The following is a 21,549-nucleotide window of genomic DNA, read 5'->3' as shown; positions in this document are numbered from 1 at the left end:
AACGAGCTCCAACAAACATGCCCGCATTACAGAAGGGTTCTATCTGATTATCCAGAGGCCATGTAAACGAGCTCCAACAAACATGCCCGCATTACAGAAGGGTTCTATCTGATTATCCAGAGGCCATGTAAACGAGCTCCAACAAACATGCCCGCATTACAGAGGTGTTCTATCTGATTATCCAGAGGCCATGTAAACTAGCTCCAACAAACATGCCCACATTACAGAAGGGTTCTATCTGATTATCCAGTGGCCATTTAAACTAGCTCCAACAAACATGCCCGCATTACAGAAGTGTTCTATCTGATTATCCAGAGGCCATGTAAACTAGCTCCAACAAACATGCCCACATTACAGAAGGGTTCTATCTGATTATCCAGAGGCCATGTAAACGAGCTCCAACAAACATGCCCGCATTACAGAAGTGTTCTATCTGATTATCCAGTGGCCATGTAAGCTAGCTCCAACAAACATGCCCACATTACAAAAGGGTTCTATCTGATTATTCATAGGCCATGTAAACTAGCTCCAAAAAAAATTCCCGAAGTAATGATCACAGCATTAACCAGTTCCATTCCTTTCATTTTGTTCTTATAAAGCTGACAAAGCTGGGTAATAATTAATTTATGACAAACTTGTTTTACCAGGTGACTTGTTCATCAAGGTTTTAACTACATACAGTAAACTATGGTTATAATGAACTCACAGGGACAACTAATTTTAATTTGTTATAAGCATATGTACAACAAATAAACAGCGCAGTGGTGACCAGTTTAACTCTTTCCACACTGTTGGGCGGTACACCGGCCAAGAAGCCATGAGTCACCAGACCGGGTAGACCGGCCAAGTCTTGTCAAAATAGTTTATGATTTTATTAACCTACTTGTCATATCAATCATTTATTAAATCTATCACATTTCACAATGTCTGAAATACATACATGTATTACATTTGATTTTATCATTTTTTGTCAACAGATTAAATAATTATTCACTATTTCCCGCATTGTTATTGAAAATAAAATTCTCACACACTTCCAACAACAGGATGTTTTAAAGTAAATCATTAAATATATATATCTTTTATTAATAAAATCAACAAAAATGTATCTAAAAGTTGCCAAACTGACATCTAAGTTATTATTTCCATCTTTTCGTGTGATTGCGTGTAATGTAAGTCAAATGACATCTCAGCTTTCGTCGCCTCGATTTCTCGGCTTTGAAACGCTGTCTTTAATGCCAAGATATATGCATAAGAAATCTTTAGTCAAAGTCTGAAAATTATCAGAACCGTTGCTGTAATTTGATTTGCTGCCTTAGGTCACATGCTTAAATTTGACCAATCACGAACCTTGTAGCAGATTATGTTGGTGAACAATATCAGTATTTTTAATGTATACTGACATGGCAGCCTTCGACGTACGTGTTATTCATACGAAGCTTCGAAAACGGAGGTATTTCCTCATGTTAGTGAGAAATGGGTGATGACAGAAATTTGTAATTCTTTATAAAATAGTGTTCCGACTACGCAAACAAATGAAAATCTTATATTTGCCGAAAATCATTAAATTTTCGCTTCATTGGTCCTGAATATGGACGTTATGAATGTTTTAGCTTACATTATTTTCATATAAAACAAACTTTATTAAGTTGTTAATGAATAATTTAAATAATGTTATACACATAACTTTCGTATTTATAAACAATAGGATTAATTGGACCTTTCAAATAGTGTATGGCCAAACATGTAGTAGCAAAGATGTTTTACAAGCAGATAATTACCTTGATAAATGTTGGCTTCATCTATCACACAAGAGTCTCTGGGAACTTGGTCACAGCAGTAATCTTCTGATTGACTGGTGTTCAAAGAGTTAAACGTCGCCCATGCTGCCAAAATAGCAGCTATTTCAGCGCATTTCCACCCATGACATGAATATTGTTATAATGCCATTTGTGCACAAGCTGAGTGCAAGGGATATGATAAAATGTTCTTGAAAAATTGACTTGTTTTAATTTTGTTACTCCAGAATATTTTTTTTTATACCTACCTAACTTTTTAGGACAAAATTTAAGTAAAAATATCTCTGAGGCTTTTTTTTTCTATATTGGCCTACCTCACTATTGAAATGAGTTTGAAATCCTTAAAGCAAGAAATAAAAAAAATGTCGCCTAAGCTTGGTGGAAAAGCCTGCATGACTATTGTAATGTTATATCCCCTGGTGATGGCAAGGACAAGACTGATCACCGGTCACCACAAATAAACCACTAACTATGTATCAAACGCATTGAGTAAATATCATAGCAGTACAAAAACTCAGTATAGGAACTCCAAGTTCCACTATTTATGAGCAATAATTCTGTCATATTCACAGCAAAGCATAGCCAACCTGGTCAGACAAACCAGGGATACAAAGTGAAATATACACCATATAAGGGAATTGTGACACCTTCACCAAAAATAAAAAGACTCAGTCGAGCAACATATATTTCAGGAAAGTAAGTTTTGTATGTACCAAAGTAGCATGAATAAGTCAAGTATATGTATTCAATACAGAAAATGTACAAGTTTGGACACTGGCTGGTGAGGGTTTGAGGGTTTAGCTCTTTTCAAAGAAAGAAAGTATACATCTAAAACAAGAGACGAGAATCTGTGGCCACCCCCAGCATATTATTAAACATATTTTATTGTCCAAAAAGACAGAGTGATTGGGCACAAGTGCAGCACTTATTAACGCCTTCTCCCCCAGCATATGAAACAGATGGTCCATGCGAAGTAGTAAATCAAAGCAGGTAATCCTCATTTTCATTTTGATTTCCTATATGTAATGGTTCCTAACACCAATTCAGCCTGCAAGAATACCTCCAGAAGGGTATTGGAGCAATGCCTGCCTGTATGCAAGGTGAGCTACACTCACGGACTAATTCCTCCAAAGTCCCTGATCCCAGGCTGCCAGGTAAGCACCTCAAGTGGATGGATTACTTGGGGATCCATAATGATACTTAAACACAAGCAAGGAAATTAAGTCGCAGATCAAATATTTATAGAAACTGCCTCTGCGGCTCAGAACTGTCCAAGGTGGTGAGAGGAGCTGAACAGTTAGCCCTCAATCAAACACACTACAGACAGAGAGGGCCTCTTGTCTCACCCAGGTAGTACCTGTGGTGTGGTTTGCCGCTTTTAATGAAATTTGGGTTGGTTCCTGATAAATGTTCGGCCACCCTGAAGGTGATATTGTCCAATTCTAGATGTGAAAGGCCTCCAGTATTTGTATACATCACAATCTATCATCTATCTTTCTCATGTCAGTGAAAAGTGTTCAGCAGCAAATATTGTTTTCATTGGTTCTTGTTGATGTTAGCGTTGAAAAGAACAGCTAGGGCTGATTGCAATTTCTACAGATAAGTTATATTTCCAAACCACACTTCATGGAGCCAGATGAAATTTCATGATCCCATCTGCTTTGATAATTATTCAGTAATATGTTCAGTTTTATCAATCCTCTACATGTCAGAATCAATTAGGACAGACTGTACAGACTTCACACAAATTGATGCTTGTCGAATCTCCAGCGTAATATCATGCCAAGATTCTACCTCATAAAAACAGTTTCACAGAAACCCAATCCTTCTTGATCTTCTATCTCCTAAGCTCTTCCCTCATGAAAGAAGGTGAAAGTCAGATTATGTCACAGCAGTGTCACTGCATGTCATCAGAATATCTGTCAAAACACAGTACTTCAAAGACCTCAGCAGCCCCACACAGCTCTCAGACACACTTACAACCCATAACCTCAATAACATTTGTCATCTGCAAGGGGAACAAATAAGACTTAGCTGTCATCTATTTGCATTTCAATATTTGATTCAGAGAAAAGTACTAATTAGTCCCTTCAGATCCTGAGAAGATTTGCATGAGAAAATTTCAAACAACTCCATGCATTAAGTATTGTTTCTCGAGTCCTAAACACCACATCTGTAAGATGTCGCCATGAGGAGCCAGACTGCTTCACCATCTTATCTTGACAGACACTGGTGAGTTTCTTGTAGTCTAGAGTTCCGACATGATGCTTCTTGTCACCAGCATTTCACACCAACATCCATGTATCATACTCATCATAGGTTCTAGAGTTCTGTGATGATGGGGACTTTTACCAGTCCTGTAACAGGAAGATAGAGGCTGATTGTGTTGATACCCCTGAGTGTTTGGTAGCCTGTAGGTCTGTGATGGTGAGAACATTACCATCGCAACTGCTTCCATGTAGCTCTCAGAGACTGGAGACCTGTCTTCCGATTTGCCATTTTGGTCAAACATGGTCAACTGTTGTCCACTCTCACCATGTAGACAACTGCATGGGTACCTGCATATCCCACATGACTCATTAAGATCCGGGTTAAAATAGGTCTTCAGCAACCCCTGCTTGCTGTAACAGGTGACTATGCTTCTCATAAGAGGCGACTTAAGAAATCGAGTGGTCGGGACTGCTGACTTGGTTTTAATCATGTCATCAATTCCCAACTGCATAGATTGATACTCATGATATCAATCTGGATTGTCTGGTCCAGACACAATATTTTCCAGAACACCATCATATAGCTGGAATATTGCTGAGTGTGGCGTAAAACAACAAACAAACAACTGTATCTGTACACAGTAATATTCTAATATACTTGTGATCCATGTCCAGAAGCTAGCAGTGTCTGTGTTACATCCTCTGTGACTGCAAGATCAATTGTCATTTATGTCATGTCATACTACATCAATCTTGGTATCAGTCAACAATTGCTGTCAGATGCCTCAAGTCATGATTACAACTGTGCTTCATATGGATTGTATTAACTCTCATCCTGACCCAATGACAACAGAGTACTGCATAAACATTTAATTCACATGAAATTGGTGTTATGATAATCATCAATGTACACTTAACTTTCACTATCAGTGAGAGAGTAAGCAAATATCGCTTTACACTGCATCAACAATCTTGGCGACATTTGAAGTGACACCAGCTGATTTCTTCCCATTCATGGAGTATTCCAAGCTGGGGAGAAGACATGAAGCCATCAGCTGACACAGATCAATCAGCTGCCTGCTGGCCCAGGTGCTGTATATTGCCTGTAATTAACAAGGCTACAGAGGGTGATTTCCTTTGTCTGGATGGATGTGTGTGTATTAGAGATGCAGCAGCAGCAGCCATAGACAGTGACTCACCTATAGTCATCTGTAGGCCCACCGCAAGGGAGGAGCTGACACTGCCTAGCACCAGCTACTTCTCATTCACTCCACTTCAATCAGGAGGTTTGTGGTATATTCAGGGGGTACTAATCACTAATGAATCACTGGCTATGGCAGAGATGTGACTCGCTGGCCAACCAAATCATACCAGGCTAACAGAAGAGCCTTCAATTAACTTCTAGACATGTTAGGCTCAGTAAAATTGTCCTTGGGCGATCATTGGACACACCTATCAAGGGATACTTGGTTGTGGCTACGCTGGGATCTGGTGCTCAAAACTGCTGCTGAATATGAATTAGACTGCTGACCAACAGATATTGTCATACTGGAGCACTACAAGAGGTTACCCATGACAACCAATTTGTCTTCAATTTGCATTACTTGTTAACTCATTCCAAAAGTATTCAGATTTGGCATTTTGTTTCATGCCATGTGGTAAGGTAACACTCGCCCTAGTTACTTTTAGAAATCGATACAGACGAAAACAGGATTAACAGGAAAGGCTGTGTACTCTAACATAAGGTATACATTTCTGATTTATTGATACACCAGTGAAATATGACACACTGTCTTCACACCCTAGTGACCACTGGAGAACATCTATAGCAGAGACAGGCTGGTTGACTGAGGTTGTCTTCACACCCTAGTGACCACTGGAGAGCATCTATAGCAGAGACAGGCTGGTTGACTGAGGTTGTCTTCACACCCTTGTGACAACTGGAGAGCATCTATAGTAGAGACAGGCTGGTCGACTGAGGTTGTCTTCACACCCTTGTGACCCCTGGAGATCATCTATAGCAGAGACAGGCTGGTTAACTGAGGTTGTCTTCACACCCTAGTGACCACTGGAGAACATCTATAGCAGAGACAGGCTGGTTAACTGAGGTTGTCTTCACACCCTAGTGACCACTGGAGATCATCTATAGTAGAGACAGGCTGGTTGACTGAGGTTGTCTTCACACCCTAGTGACCACTGGAGAACATCTATAGCAGAGACAGGCTGCTTGACTGAGGTTGTCTTCACACCCTAGTGACCCCTGGAGATCATCTATAGCAGAGACAGGCTGGTTAACTGAGGTTGTCTTCACACCCTAGTGACCACTGGAGAACATCTATAGCAGAGACAGGCTGCTTGACTGAGGTTGTCTTCACACCCTTGTGACAACTGGAGAGCATCTATAGTAGAGACAGGCTGGTCGACTGAGGTTGTCTTCACACCCTAGTGACCCCTGGAGATCATCTATAGCAGAGACAGGCTGGTTAACTGAGGTTGTCTTCACACCCTAGTGACCACTGGAGAACATCTATAGCAGAGACAGGCTGGTTAACTGAGGTTGTCTTCACACCCTAGTGACCACTGGAGATCATCTATAGTAGAGACAGGCTGGTTGACTGAGGTTGTCTTCACACCCTAGTGACCACTGGAGAACATCTATAGCAGAGACAGGCTGCTTGACTGAGGTTGTCTTCACACCCTAGTGACCCCTGGAGATCATCTATAGCAGAGACAGGCTGGTTAACTGAGGTTGTCTTCACACCCTAGTGACCTCTGGAGAACATCTATAGCAGAGACAGGCTGGTTGACTGAGGTTGTCTTCACACCCTAGTGACCCCTGGAGATCATCTATAGTAGAGACAGGCTGCTTGACTGAGGTTGTCTTCACACCCTAGTGACCTCTGGAGAACATCTATAGCAGAGACAGGCTGGTTAACTGAGGTTGTCTTCACACCCTTGTGACCACTGGAGAACATCTATAGCAGAGACAGGCTGCTTGACTGAGGTTGTCTTCACACCCAAGTGACCACTGGAGAACATCTATAGTAGATACAGGCTGGTCGACTGAGGTTGTCTTCACACCCTAGTGACCCCTGGAGATCATCTATAGCAGAGACAGGCTGGTTAATTGAGGTTGTCTTCACACCCTAGTGACCACTGGAGAACATCTATAGCAGAGACAGGCTGGTTAACTGAGGTTGTCTTCACACCCTAGTGACCACTGGAGATCATCTATAGTAGAGACAGGCTGGTTGACTGAGGTTGTCTTCACACCCTAGTGACCACTGGAGAACATCTTTAGCAGAGACAGGCTGCTTGAGTGTGGTTGTCTTCACACCCTAGTGACCACTGGAGAACATCTATAGTAGAGACAGGCTGGTTGACTGAGGTTGTCATCATACCCTAGTGACCACTGGAGATCATCTATAGTAGAGACAGGCTGGTTGACTGAGGTTGTCTTCACACCCTAGTGACCACTGGAGAACATCTATAGCAGAGACAGGCTGGTTGACTGAGGTTGTCATCATACCCTAGTGACCACTGGAGAACATCTATAGTAGAGACAGGCTGGTTGACTGAGGTTGTCATCATACCCTAGTGACCACTGGAGAACATCTATAGTAGAGACAGGCTGGTTGACTGAGGTTGTCATCATACCCTGTTGACTTCAGTACAAACATATATATAAAGGGGATTATCCTAAACCACCTTGTTTTAAATGTTCATACAAAACCAACATGTCTTAATCAAGTAGGGTCTCTAAACTGAGTTCTCTTCTCTCCTCTCTCACTACGATGCTGCTTGAAGAGAATGGAGACATTTCTCTCACTGTATTGCATTACCACCAATCCTTCAAAACTGACAGGAAATTGTTCACATCTTATTTTCTAAGTACTCTCAATGGTTAGCAATGGCAGATTACATAAGGGCCTCTGACTGTAAAGTGAACATCAGAATGTGACTTGAAAAGACATAGAAAAATATTTTACATTTCTGAAGAGAATTACTGGACTACTTCTTGTGTATTCCAACACAAAGCACTCAGGTAATTTCCTGCAGACTGCTGAATCCTCAAAACAGAGTTTAGATTGATGTAATGCTGTGACTTCAGGTCATGTTAATTAGGTCGTCCACATGATGTGACATGTGAACACTTCGTGAGCGGCATCTGTCAACTCAAGGCTGTTTTGTGATGGACATCTGTAGTTGGTAGACAGAGGAAATCCTTGGTGGGAATCATGTTTGCAGGTAGTCAGAGAAGCAGTGACACTTCAGTCAATCTGACTCTCCAATCAATGTTACCATGTACAATAACACACTTCAGAAATGATGGTGGTTAATTTATTCTTCTCTCAAGGAAGGTAGTTATATTGTTTTCTCTTGCTGTAGAAACATTAATACTGGCAATCTTACTATTTTCTATAATATTTAGTCTTGAACAAAACATCTTCAAGCAAAAACTAAAATATAATTAAATTGTCATTCTACCATTTCATAGAAAAATTATCATACTGGAGGAATCAGCATTCTAACAGCACAGAAACACTACAAGTGATCTGTCTTATACATTGATCATCGCTGATATAAAAGAAAAAATACTTTGCAACCCACACATGCTAATAAAATTTCAACTTTTTCTACAACTTGATAAGTAAAGGCTGTCATCCCAGAGAAAGTTTCTCCTCACTATGGGGCAGATTCTCCTCAAGTGTGGTTAGCTCGTTTGTTATTATCCTGAGAGTGATGCACCATCTGTTCGTGGTATAAGAAACGCAGTAAAACCAAACATCCAGTCATGTGAGGAGCAACTCCACAGTGGTTTTAACCACTGAGCAGTGGACAAGAGCAATCTCACTTCAAGCAGACATAATTATATTAAAGTTGAAAAAAACCCAAATATTCTAAGTCTTCATGATAAACTAAATAGCTTGTGTACTTGTTTTTGACCCAAGAGTAGTTTTTCTGAGGAAGGTAAAAAGTTGTTTTGTTAAAAGCATTACAGTTGGCTTTTGTTTTTCCCCAAGTCCTGATTGTTTCTCAGATGCGTCAGGTACATGCTTCACCCAGTTCCCCCCAGTGCGTTCTCCTGCTATATCAATAAGTTCCAATATCATGAAATACTCATGCTGTTGTCAGCTAAGTATGTCAGTGGTAACAGCTCACAGCACAACATGAGGCTCACTGACAAACAAAGTATTCCCATCTTTAAAACAATCTGAGCCAGTTATGGACATATAAAGAAACTTCACACATAATTTCCAGGCATATGCTGTCCTTTACCATTCACAACACAAACACCAAGCCTAAAATCATAATACACCACCACATACATGTTATATACACACCACCACTTACATGTTATATACCCACCACCACTTACATGTTATATACCCACCACCACTTACATGTTATATACCCACCACCACTTACATGTTATATAACACCACCACTTACAAGTTATATACACACTTCAACACACCACCACTTACATGTTATATACCCACCACCACTTACATGTTATATACACACTTCAACACACCACCACATACATGTTATATACCCACCACCACTTACATGTTATATACCCACCACCACTTACATGTTATATACACACTTCAACACACCACCTCTTACATGTTATATACCCACCACCACTTACATGTTATATACACACTTCAACACACCACCACATACATGTTATATACCCACCACCACTTACATGTTATATACACACCACCACTTACATGTCACATACACACTTCAACACACCACCACATACATGTTATATACACACCACCACTTACATGTCATAAACACACTTCAGCATAACTTTGAAATTAAGCCAAGTGATTGTAGTGAAATGTACCCTCTCGTTAGATGTAAATCAAACAGACACACCATCCAGGGAATCAGCCCCACCTGTTTTGTATGCATGGTTTCGACGAGTCGATGAGCATGGCCGATGTGAATTTCAAACCTGATGTAGAAGAGGGGCTTCCATTGAGAGGTGCTGAATTTGGGTGGAATGACTGGTCTTCATCAAGGGACATGACTCTCCATATACATTGATTTTCCCTGCTGCCAGTAATCTGATTTCCACATGACTAAGAGCCAACAAACTTGCTTCAAAGTGTGCTAAGTAAAAGCAAATACTGATGCTAATCTCTCCTACATCAGCACTCTGCTGCTGGCCGGGACCACCTCACTGTCTTTAAACAGTCACTATTTCACCTCTGTCACAGATCACTTATTATCAATTTCATTTCACTAGTTTCCATTTGCCTTGTGATGACCGAAATGTTCAAGTTTATTTGCTCTCTAAATACTTCGTCATCCATAGTAAAATGAACCCCTGATTGAAATGAATACTTTTGATTGGGGAAGTAAACAGTTATCTAAAATACAAAGAAATAAATCAAACAAAGTTTGAACTGAAAATCAAATATATCTTTTTAAAAGATGATTGTTGCCAAATATATTCCTGCTAAATTAGGACCAGCAGGAATCATACTATCTTCCTCACATAAACTTTACAATGTCATATTTTCAAATTATTTTATGGACAAATTTTGTTTTGTTCACCCGTCTCTCTGTTAATTGATGAAATTGACTTACTGTTCCCTTTGTGCTGGGGCATCACTGAATCATGATGCTGTTGCCATGGAAACTGGTGATACCCATCATGACAAAACAACTGATAATGTGTGTCCACTGCAAACAGGACAGGAACAGGTTCCCCGTGAGATGAAACCCTACACTGATATTGCATTTGTGAAGATAAGCATTACCCCAATTACAATAATTGATCAGACACTATGGAAACAAACGATACAACAATTGTTTCCTGTTAGTTCAGAGACGTAAAAGATTAGGCCACACTTGTCATATCCATGGTTTACAGATCACTTGTAAACCAGGGCCCCATTCCACAAAGAAGCAATCTTACCACTACGATTATCGTAAGACTATATGTTAAAGTGTGGGATTAAAGATTGACTTAGCGCTAAGATCCCTATGAGAACGGGACCCTGATAGTTAGGGTAAGCAGATATCTGTTTTCTTGTTGTAGGGTATAATCTTTCTTTCTTATTTCAAAGAGTCTGGGTGGATTGCATTTTGACGGCTACCAGTTACTTATTGTTAGATGATTGGAGTATCTTTTGTACATTTCTGGTCCATCAAAGCAGTAGCGAAATTTCTTTCAGCTATTTTCTGACTGTGGCGTACTTACTACAGCAAAACTTTTTATCATTCATGGTTATCTTGGTTTTCAGAAGTAAGGAAATTTGTAACACAGTATTTCAGCAATTTACAGTAAACTCAGGGAGAGGTGCTTAGTGGTGCACACAGCCATGTTACAGACAGTGGTCACCATCAAGGTGCTCCGTCTTATTGGTGCACACAGCCATGTTACAGACAGTGGTCACCAACAAGGTGCTCCGTCTCAGTGGTGCACACAGCCATGTTACAGACAGTGGTCACCAACAAGGTCCTCCGTCTTATTGGTGCACACAGCCATGTTACAGACAGTGGTCACCAACAAGGTGCTCCGTCTCAGTGGTGCACACAGCCATGTTACAGACAGTGGTCACCAACAAGGTGCTCCGTCTCAGTGGTGCAAACAGCCATGTTACAGACAGTGGTCACCAACAAGTTTAAAAATCAAAATTATTTACCATAAATTTCACTATTGATGTCAGTGTTCAACTCAGCCACAAATGTAAAAATCTTAATTATTTTTCCTCCTCATTTTTCAATGGATTCTGAAAATTGTAATTTTCATAAGCTTCTTGTTTTACAAATGGTGCCGGAGCTGTTTTCAGGTTCCTAGTTCCTTCTCAATACCTTCACACTCTATGCACATATATGCCTAGCAAAGCATCATAAAGATTCCCATTGTACCCTTCCAGTATAGTGTATTCAAGGTCATTAGACGCTCAATGTCATTTGCAACTATTTCTCACATGCAAAATGGCACTCAAACCAGAAATCAATGCATGTTGTCACTTAAATTGTCCTGAAATGATATCCACATGAATTATTGTGCCCATGATACCAAACCTATCAAAACAATTTCCTTTTAAGCGGGACAAAAATTGATTTAAATCTTCTATTTCATGTGACCCCACACAGAGCAATTGACGACATTAATCTGGAAATGGCACTGCAATCTACATGCCATGGTGTTCATCAAAATATTGTCTTTGGCAAAACGACTATCAATATCTGTATTGACTCGACCTGCCCGTGTCTCTTTCATCTTGAAGTGATATTGATGATGCTGTAACAACAGTGGTTGTTGGCTTCCTTATGCAATAAACATGAGGAATTGGGAAACTGATTGTCAGTCTGTCAAATTTAGATAATAAATTCTACCTGCAATCAGAAACCATTTGTCAAAGAGTGACATTTCATCAGGAACAAACTGTGATGCAGAAAGAAAATGTTGGCCATTGTCACAAAAAGTTGCACTTCTTCATACAGTAAGATTAAAGTGTGTACAAATATCAACAGGTAGGGCAATATTCACTGAACAATGTTAGCTCCTGTGTGCATGAGTCGGCTCATCTAGATATGAACCACATCAACCAATTGCTAGTTGAAAGTTGGTCTACCTGAAGGCTCTGCCAAGCTGTTTTGGCCATCCAGTGCGGGACATTAATATATGACAGATAAACAGACTGCTGCCAACTACGTAAGTCACAGTCAAACCCAAACATCAGATCTAACAGTCACACCCATAGACCACACCACAGAGTGAACAGTCACACCCATAGACCACACCACAGAGTGAACAGTCACACCCATAGACCACATCACAGAGTGAACAGTCACACCCATAGACCACACCACAGAGTGAACAGCCACACCCTTAGACCACACCACAGAGTGAACAGTCACACCCATAGACCACACCACACAGTGTACAGTCACATCCATATACCACACCACAGAGTGAACAGCCACACCCTTAGACCACACAACACAGTGAAAAGTTACACCCATAGACCACACCACACAGTGAACAGTTACATCCATAGACCACACCACAGAGTGTATCTACGTTCAAACTTACCCGTATAGTCAAACAGTCACATCCATAGACCACACCATAGAGTGTATCTATGTTCAAACCCAAACAGTATAGTCAAACAATCACACCCATATACCACACCACAGAGTGTATCTATGTTCAAAACTACCCGTATAGTCAAACAGTCACACCCATAGACCACACCATAGAGTGTATCTATGTTCAAAACTACCCGTATAGTCAAACAGTAACACCCATAGACCACACCACAGAGTGTCTCTGTGTTCAAACACAAACAGTATAGTCAAACAGTCACACCCATATACCACACCACAGAGTGTCTCTATGTTCAAATCAAAACAATATAGTCAAACAGTCACACCCATATACCACACCATAGAGTGTATCTTTGTTCAAACCCAAACAATATAGTCAAACAGTCAAACCCATATTCCATACCATAGAGTGTATCTTTGTTCAAACCCAAACAGTATAGTCAAACAGTCATAGCCATAGACCACACCACAGAGTGTCTCTATGTTCAAATCAAAACAGTATAGTCAAACAGTCACACCCATATACCACACCATAGAGTGTATCTATGTTCAAACCCAAACAGTATAGTCAAACAGTCACACCCATAGACCACACCATAGAGTGTTTCTTTGTTCAAACCCAAACGATATAGTCAAACAGTCACACCCATATACCACACCATAGAGTGTATCTTTGTTCAAACCCAAACAGTATAGTCAAACAGTCACACCCATAGACCACACCATAGAGTGTCTCTAGACACATTCAGTCTTGGTAGCATTAATGCCCCCTTCCTTATTGACCCCTCACATGTGCAATATTGCCAGACAACTGGGAATCTTGGCTGTAAGGTCCATTAGCCAGCCTCATGATTGTAGCTGGAATATTCATTACACTCTTTTCACTAAATGGTACATTTCAGTAATGACATTCATTTGACTGTTCATAACGCCATATTGAACTGACATTTGGAAATGTAGAAACCCAGTGCTACATTTAACCTTCCGGTAGTGCTTCATGATATATCATTTGTAGGGACCAGGTGTACTGTACCCAGTATGGTGGTTAAGAACTATTTCAGTGGGCAAGTATCATTTCTGAAATCCTGACACAAATCACTGGACTGGAGAACAACTGACCATTTCCAGCAGCAGCGACAGCAGCGGCTATAGATGCCCTGGTTCATTACCCACTGGCATCCAAGTCATCAGCCTTGGACAAAACAATGGGCTCTTTTGGAAATTGAAACCCTCCTCAAAAACAATACCATCAAAGAAGTCTGTTCATGAATAAATATCAGAAGCAGTCAGAATATTCCACCAGACAGTAGAATGTCATCTTGCATGAGAGTGCCTGCATGAAAATATTGATTACATGTCAAATTTTCATGACATCAAAGCAATTTGGTTTGAGCAAGAACATTGGTCACATGGAACTAGGGGCCTTTGGTGGTCCAGGAGGTAAAAATGTGCAAGTACTGGACCAATTCTTTCAATTGGAATTAGTTTGAAAGCTTAACATGTCTGGGATGAATATTAGTATGCAAATTTATGCACATATTACAGTTTCAAAAACAGTGGATAACATGAGATGTTGATGTTGATGCATCCCACATGATGTTTTAAGTGTACAATAATACAGTAGGTTAATGTAAACACTGGATGAATAAACAAATAATGTAAATTTTCAACAGTACTGAGAGACTGTAGCCAACCTGACAATATCTGGTCCATAGCTGATAATGTCAGCAGAAACAACCACTTCGGATACATGTAGTCAGTATCAACATCACAATGTCAGTAAAGAATAAGTTGTAATGATCAGGAATATGTATAACAAGTTTCAGCTTTATCAGTCGGTGGTTTCTGGGAAAAAGATGTATAGAAGGAAGAGGATGGAGAATGACTTACATGGACAATGGCTAAACAGGACACAAGCTCAGTTGGCTTATACAAAGGCAAACTAATCATGAGTTGCGGTCAAATGGTGTTTAATTCACGTCCAAGATTATATAATTACTTGCATGCACGTGTGTGTGTGAGTGTGGGTGCTTGTGCTAGTCCGGACTAATTCTATTTGTGCCGATTTTATAGTGCTAGCCCACTCAGATACCATTACAAGTTTAACATGAATACCCCACTCAGACATAGTATACTGTCTTCGAGCCAAACAGTCCTTGTTTTAGCCCCAAAATGCTGAGTGACAGGTAGGGTAACAACAAGTACCATCTTTTGGTATGATGCGGCTGTGGATCAAAATCCAAACCTTCAGCTCTCTGGGCAGATGCTCTACCACTAGACCACGGAAGAACTAATCACAAGCAATTCCTTTTAAGAACCTGAACTAAACCTTTAACAATTCATTATTCAAGACGAGTTTTCACTTATCCCTAACGATGTATCCTTGCTGGCTTCCACTGAGTTCCATTTACAAAAAGGCATGGGACCAAAGTGACTTGTTCAAACAATACTTACCCATACACAGGGTCTACAACAATCCCACGAGGCTTGTCCAGGTCAAAGCCAATCAAAATCCTGCGCCCACTTCCATCATAGTTGGCAACTTCGATGGTTTGTTTCTGTGCGTCAGTCCAGTACACATGGTTAGAGATCCAGTCCACGGACAGTCCATTGCATTCCTCAACATCTGCAACATACACAAGAGGAAACCATTATAAGATTCATCAAACTTACTGTTTCATTGATTTGATGGATGACTGCTTCGCAAGTTCAAGATGGCAGAAATATGCCAAAAGGACTAAGCTGAAAAGCCCTGTGTACCAGTACTCTGTCATTGTGAACCTTGAGGTAACTGACTTATTATCATAATGAAGAACCACAACAGGACAAAAATGACTAGATTTATTTGGCTGAAGTAGGTAAAAGATGCAGACAAGTTGCAATATTTGGCACATAAAGTCACACAATAAGAAAGTGTATACTTGAATGAATTAAACCCCAATGAAACAAGCAAGTAACCAAACACTGTATGGCACAAATGATATCTCATAAGATATCAAGCCAGAGTAAGTGAGTGAGTTGGGTTTAACACCGCTTTTAACAGTATTCCAGTAATATCGCGGCGTGTCAGCTTAATGTGGGAGGAAAGCCCGAAGTGATGCAGGACTCAGATGTTTACCACTTCGGTGAAACCCACGAGCACAGGTATGGTGCTGAAAAACCTAGAAACATAATTGGGGTGAACAGGGATTCGAACCCACAATCATAGGTTTCTGGCGTGCCCAAGGGACACAACTCTGCACAGCGAATCGCGGGGCCTTAGACGACTGGGCCACCCGTGCCCCATATCAAGCCAGAATGAAACCAACTAATATAGACAATGTTTATATAATAGTGCGCCTTATACCTGTAAGTAGGCATAAAATGAAAACTGCATCAACAAAGCTATACCCCAGGTGTATGGTAAAACCTAGCAGGCTGAAAACTGCATCAACAAAGCTATACCCCAGGTATATGATGAAACCTAGCAGGCTGAAAACTGCATCAACAAAGCCATACCCCAAGGTGTATGGTAAAACCTAGCAGGCTGAAAACTGCATCAACAAAGCTATACCCCAGGTATATGATGAAACCTAGCAGGCTGAAAACTGCATCAACAAAGCTATACCCCAGGTATATGGTAAAACCTAGCAGGCTGAAAACTGGATCAACAAAGCTATACCCCAGGTATATGATGAAACCTAGCAGGCTGAAAACTGCATCAACAAAGCTATACCCCAGGTATATGGTGAAACCTAGCAGGCTGAAAACTGCATCAACAAAGCTATACCCCAGGTATATGGTAAAACCTAGCAGGCTGAAAACTGCATCAACAAATCGATATTAGATACCATTATGTAGAACATCTTGTAACTTAATAATGTTAATAACTTAATCATGTCACACCTTACATCAGAATCTCATAGCAAATGAATGTAGATTGTGGACACATGGTTAGGTCTGTGGTCAAACTTATTTATTTCCCATGTATTTCTGAAGTGACTGCCTCTGAACTGCCATTTAGTTTTTTCTACATCATATACACATTCAGGGCTTCAATCTTGTCAAATATGAAACCACAGCCACTCTTTGACACAACATCCTCACATGTGAACCCAGACATGTGGTTGAAAGGTTGAGTGCTGAAGGGAAAATTGCCAACAGGAAAGGCTTCATTTGTGGCATTGATGATCTTAGTTAATAGTAAGTGTGTTACAACTTAACATCAGTCACATCGGCAATATTTCAGCCTCATAGCGGTGGGACAAACTTAGACATTAATAATAAGTATATATAGACTGTATAAGAACCTGTCATTGAAGGACAGCAAAATAACTAGACTATCACAATTTATATCTAAAACTGGATGTAATAATAAAAATATATCACAAAACATAACTACACAAAATAGAAACGGACTATAGATTGCAAACAATTGAAGGTAGATCACCATGCTAGGGGACATGGGGCCCCAACAGAGCTTACACCATCCCTTCACTCTCAGGCGATTATACGCAATTTTTGCAACAATCAAAATTACAAATATTCCACTTTTAAAAGAAAAGCAGACATAAATATTCTTTGTATGTCATGGACTTATGATATCTTAGTTAATAGCTACAACCTTCATCAAAATATTGGAAGACACTGAATGGTTCCTCATCTCTTATTAGAAAAGACAAAATTGACTTCCTGTTCCACTATTACATCTTTGTTTTGTGAAACAGAATGTGATATTTCAGTCAGCTCTGCTGTGTCCTCCCTAGCGAGCACCAGTGATTGTACAGAGTAGGTTGGCTGTTATGTCCTCTCTAATGTTGATCAGTAATCTAACTTGAACAAACCCCTCTCAGAACCAGCTAGGTCATACCGTTCCACTCTCATCAAGACACTTCACCACACACACCCTGTAACTTGTCTCCACATATATAACCATAAAAGCCATCGCAATAAAATTGCTTTGCTGAGACTTTCAATATTTCTACAGTCCCCATAAAAAATACTTGATTTACCAGGTTCCGAAAATGTACTGTAATGCTAAAATCCCATTTTGAAAACTATAAGCACTTTATGGCCTATTGCTGAAAGGTTTAATCATTTCCTCACACCCAATACTGAGCTCATATCAATCATATCTCCATACACTACCCTATTACGTAAATTTCCATACGACACCTGTCATGTCGAAATCGACCATGTATATTGCCCATGTACGGTAGTGGAGATGACTAACGTAATCAATTTCCCAGCCATCAATCAGCGACCCTCTGACCCCCCTCATCCAACTCATCAGGAATTGATCTCCCTTCAAGCAGCAACTTGTTCCTGGGAAGTCAGTGGGGCTCCTCACTCAAAAAATGTCCCAGACATCCTCTCCAAATGCTCATAAAGTCAAATTTTTCACACGGCTAAATTACCCACATTGTTGACACGTGGCCTTTGCATCGGAGCTGAATCAAGGAGGCCAGTCACTTCTTTCAAGCCATATCACATTTGGCCTAAACAAGTCACCACAAGTTTAAACTGCCATGCCTGTGTCAAAAGTTCAAAGGCTGTGATAACTTAATTAACAAAATGTTTTCCTCATGCTTATAAAGTTGTATGAAAAAAGCAATGTTCTCAATTAAACACAGCACACTTGATTTCAGATCAACAAAAATTACTGAAAAACATTTCACAAAAGGATCACTAACCTGCTACATGAAATCACATCTTTTGCCATATTTAAAGCGTAACATTGGAAACAGAATTGTTTTCAAACCTTTGTCAATGAAATGAACTTGAAGCAGATGCTAACATGTCAGTGCTGATTGCTACAAATCAATTCGAACGAAATTATACGGGGTTGTTTTAGGGCTCAGAACGCTTCAAGGATTGTACCTCTTTGTTGTACTTTTTACTTTTACTTCCGTCTTAGTACTAAGACTACAACGGTCTAGGCTGTAGAACAGCACCTGTGACAGTCATGGGGGTAGCACATGTCTGCTACCAGAGACTGGACACCGAGGTGAAAGCCATGACATGTATTCAAGAACAACACAAATCCTGAAAGTGTGATTTAAGGCACAAACTAGTTTTCTATTTAGTCTGATCTGTGGCATCAGCAGGTCTGTAACTGTCAGTGGAGAGGGATGTCATTATATATAGTGTATCTAAGACCACTTCCCAGAGGAAGCTTATATCAAAGCAATCATGTCCACCATAAACTCAACAGCTGTGAAACTGCAGAAATAAAGTAAGAAGTAAATAGTCCCATGATAATTCTACACAGAACCAAAATATTCCAGTGAAGTTTTCAAGCATAAAACTGATACTCCACAAGGAGTCCATAGGCCATGAGGTACGTGCGCACACAATTAATATACCCACTGTGTGCAGTCACAACATGAGGATACTATTATCAGATACATTGTACCATGATATCCTAATGATACTACAACTGTAGGCTTCAATGACAAGGGTTTACTCCACTTCAGGGATGATAAGAGTTTACTTCACTTCACGGATGATAAGAGTTTACTCCACTTCAAGGATGATAAGAGTTTACTCCACTTCAAGGATGATAAGAGTTTACTCCACTTCAAGGATGATAAGAGTTTACTTCACTTCATGGATGAAAAGAGTTTACTCCACTTCAAGGATGATAAGAGTTTACTTCACTTCATGGATGAAAAGAGTTTACTCCACTTCAAGGATGATAAGAGTTTACTCCACTTCAAGGATGATAAGAGTTTACTCCATTTAAAGGATGATAAAAGTTTACTCCACTTCAAGGATGATAAGAGTTTACTTCACTTCATGGATGAAAAGAGTTTACTCCACTTCAAGGATGATAAGAGTTTACTCCACTTCAAGGATAATAAGAGTTTACTCCACTTCAAGGATGATGAGAGTTTACTCTACTTCAAGGATGAGTAGAGTTTACTCCACTTCAGGGATGACGAGAGTTTACTCCACTTCAAGGATGATAAGAGTTTACCCCACTTCATGGATGATAAGAGTTTACTCCACTTCAAGGATGATAAGAGTTTACTCCACTTCAAGGATGATGAGAGTTTACTCCACTTCAAGGATGATGAGAGTTTACTCCACTTCAAGGATGATGAGAGTTTACTCTACTTCAAGGATGATAAGAGTTTACTCCACTTCAAGGATGATAAGAGTTTACTCCATTTAAAGGATTATAAGAGTTTACTCCACTTCAGGGATGATAAGAGTTTACTCCACTTCAAGGATGATAAAAGGTTACTCCACTTAAAGGACGATAAGAGTTTACTCCATTTAAAGGATTATAAGAGTTTACTCCACTTTAAGGATGATAAGAGTTTACTCCACTTCAAGGATGATGAGAGTTTACTCCACTTCAAGGATGATGAGAGTTTACTCCACTTCAAGGATTTTAAAAAGTTTAATGATTTGTAGAGCATATTAAAACATTATCAAGTTTGCATACAATGTTATAAAGTTAAGACTGTACATTCAACAGATGAGTTCTCACCAGCCTCCACAACCTCTGACATTTAGTTCCTACTCCAAAACCAAACAGACCCATTTCTACATTTCTCCAACATTTTGAGACCTCCTCTTGTGAAGAGTGGTCTACTGATGCCTCGTTAGATGGCACCAAGGATTCTTCTGCGTTTATTTTGGTAGCTATGACACTAACAATGGTCTGAGATGATGGAATCAGCCTGTCTCCCATTGTGTGATTACACCTGATAATCAGAAACAAGAAGTAGGATACAGCACTGCCAATTCCGACCTACATTTCCAAGACACCTGCTTTCTGTACTGGAAATAATCTTGTTATGTTCTTAAGAAAGTTTACAAACATTACAGCAGTTTTCTTGACCCAGACAGGTCAATATTGATGCCATTTCATCCTAAATTAGTTTTGTTGATAGAATAGAATTAAACAAATGGATTTTTCCTGCAGTGGCCACAAGATAGTGGTGTCTTAAATCTGAAGGAAAGGTCACATCATACACAACATGCTTCAACAATTATTACTGCAGTTGTCATATATAGATCCAATAGGGTTTACCTGTAACACATCTATCAGAAATGTACATATATTCATAGTTGAGCCCCAACCCGGGGAGAGCACATGATGACTAACAAAGAAGTTTTAAAGAAGATAAAAAGAGAGCCACAAGACAGTAGCTCACCTGACTTATGAAGTGATATTTCTTTAACACTTCAGTCTTACTTTGATTCAAATATCCATTGCGAGGTCTATTTCCCCGAAATGTGTACCAAAGAATGGGAAGTGTGCTTTATACACAAGTGCTTGCTGTATACAAGAAAAATTGTATTCTTGTACATGTTTAAACCTTGATTGGTTTACTTACTATAACTATGGAATGATAGTTATAGTCTTTGTTAGTCCCCACCCCCATCCCCCCACCCCCCACCCCCATATCATCATCCTGCCCAAATTGAGTGGGTCATGTCAACTTGTATGTGATCTG

At 39.9% G+C, this 21,549-nt stretch overlaps 1 protein-coding gene across 2 annotated transcripts in view; it reads right to left on the bottom strand.

Moving 5' to 3' along the window:
• The window catches only part of LOC139454171 (uncharacterized), a 134,449-nt gene that overhangs the window by 65,893 nt on the left and 47,007 nt on the right, over nt 1–21,549 (bottom strand). For both annotated transcript variants that reach the window (XM_071235722.1, XM_071235723.1), the window contains exon 4: nt 15,554–15,725. In XM_071235722.1, coding sequence (XP_071091823.1) covers nt 15,554–15,725 — 172 coding nt within the window. The remainder of the gene's footprint in view (nt 1–15,553; nt 15,726–21,549) is intronic.

This window comes from Haliotis cracherodii, unplaced genomic scaffold (assembly GCF_022045235.1).
Source record: "Haliotis cracherodii isolate W230 unplaced genomic scaffold, xgHalCrac1.p SCAF_10, whole genome shotgun sequence".
Lineage (NCBI taxonomy): Eukaryota > Metazoa > Mollusca > Gastropoda > Lepetellida > Haliotidae > Haliotis > Haliotis cracherodii.
This window is presented reverse-complemented; position numbering and strand designations above follow the sequence as displayed.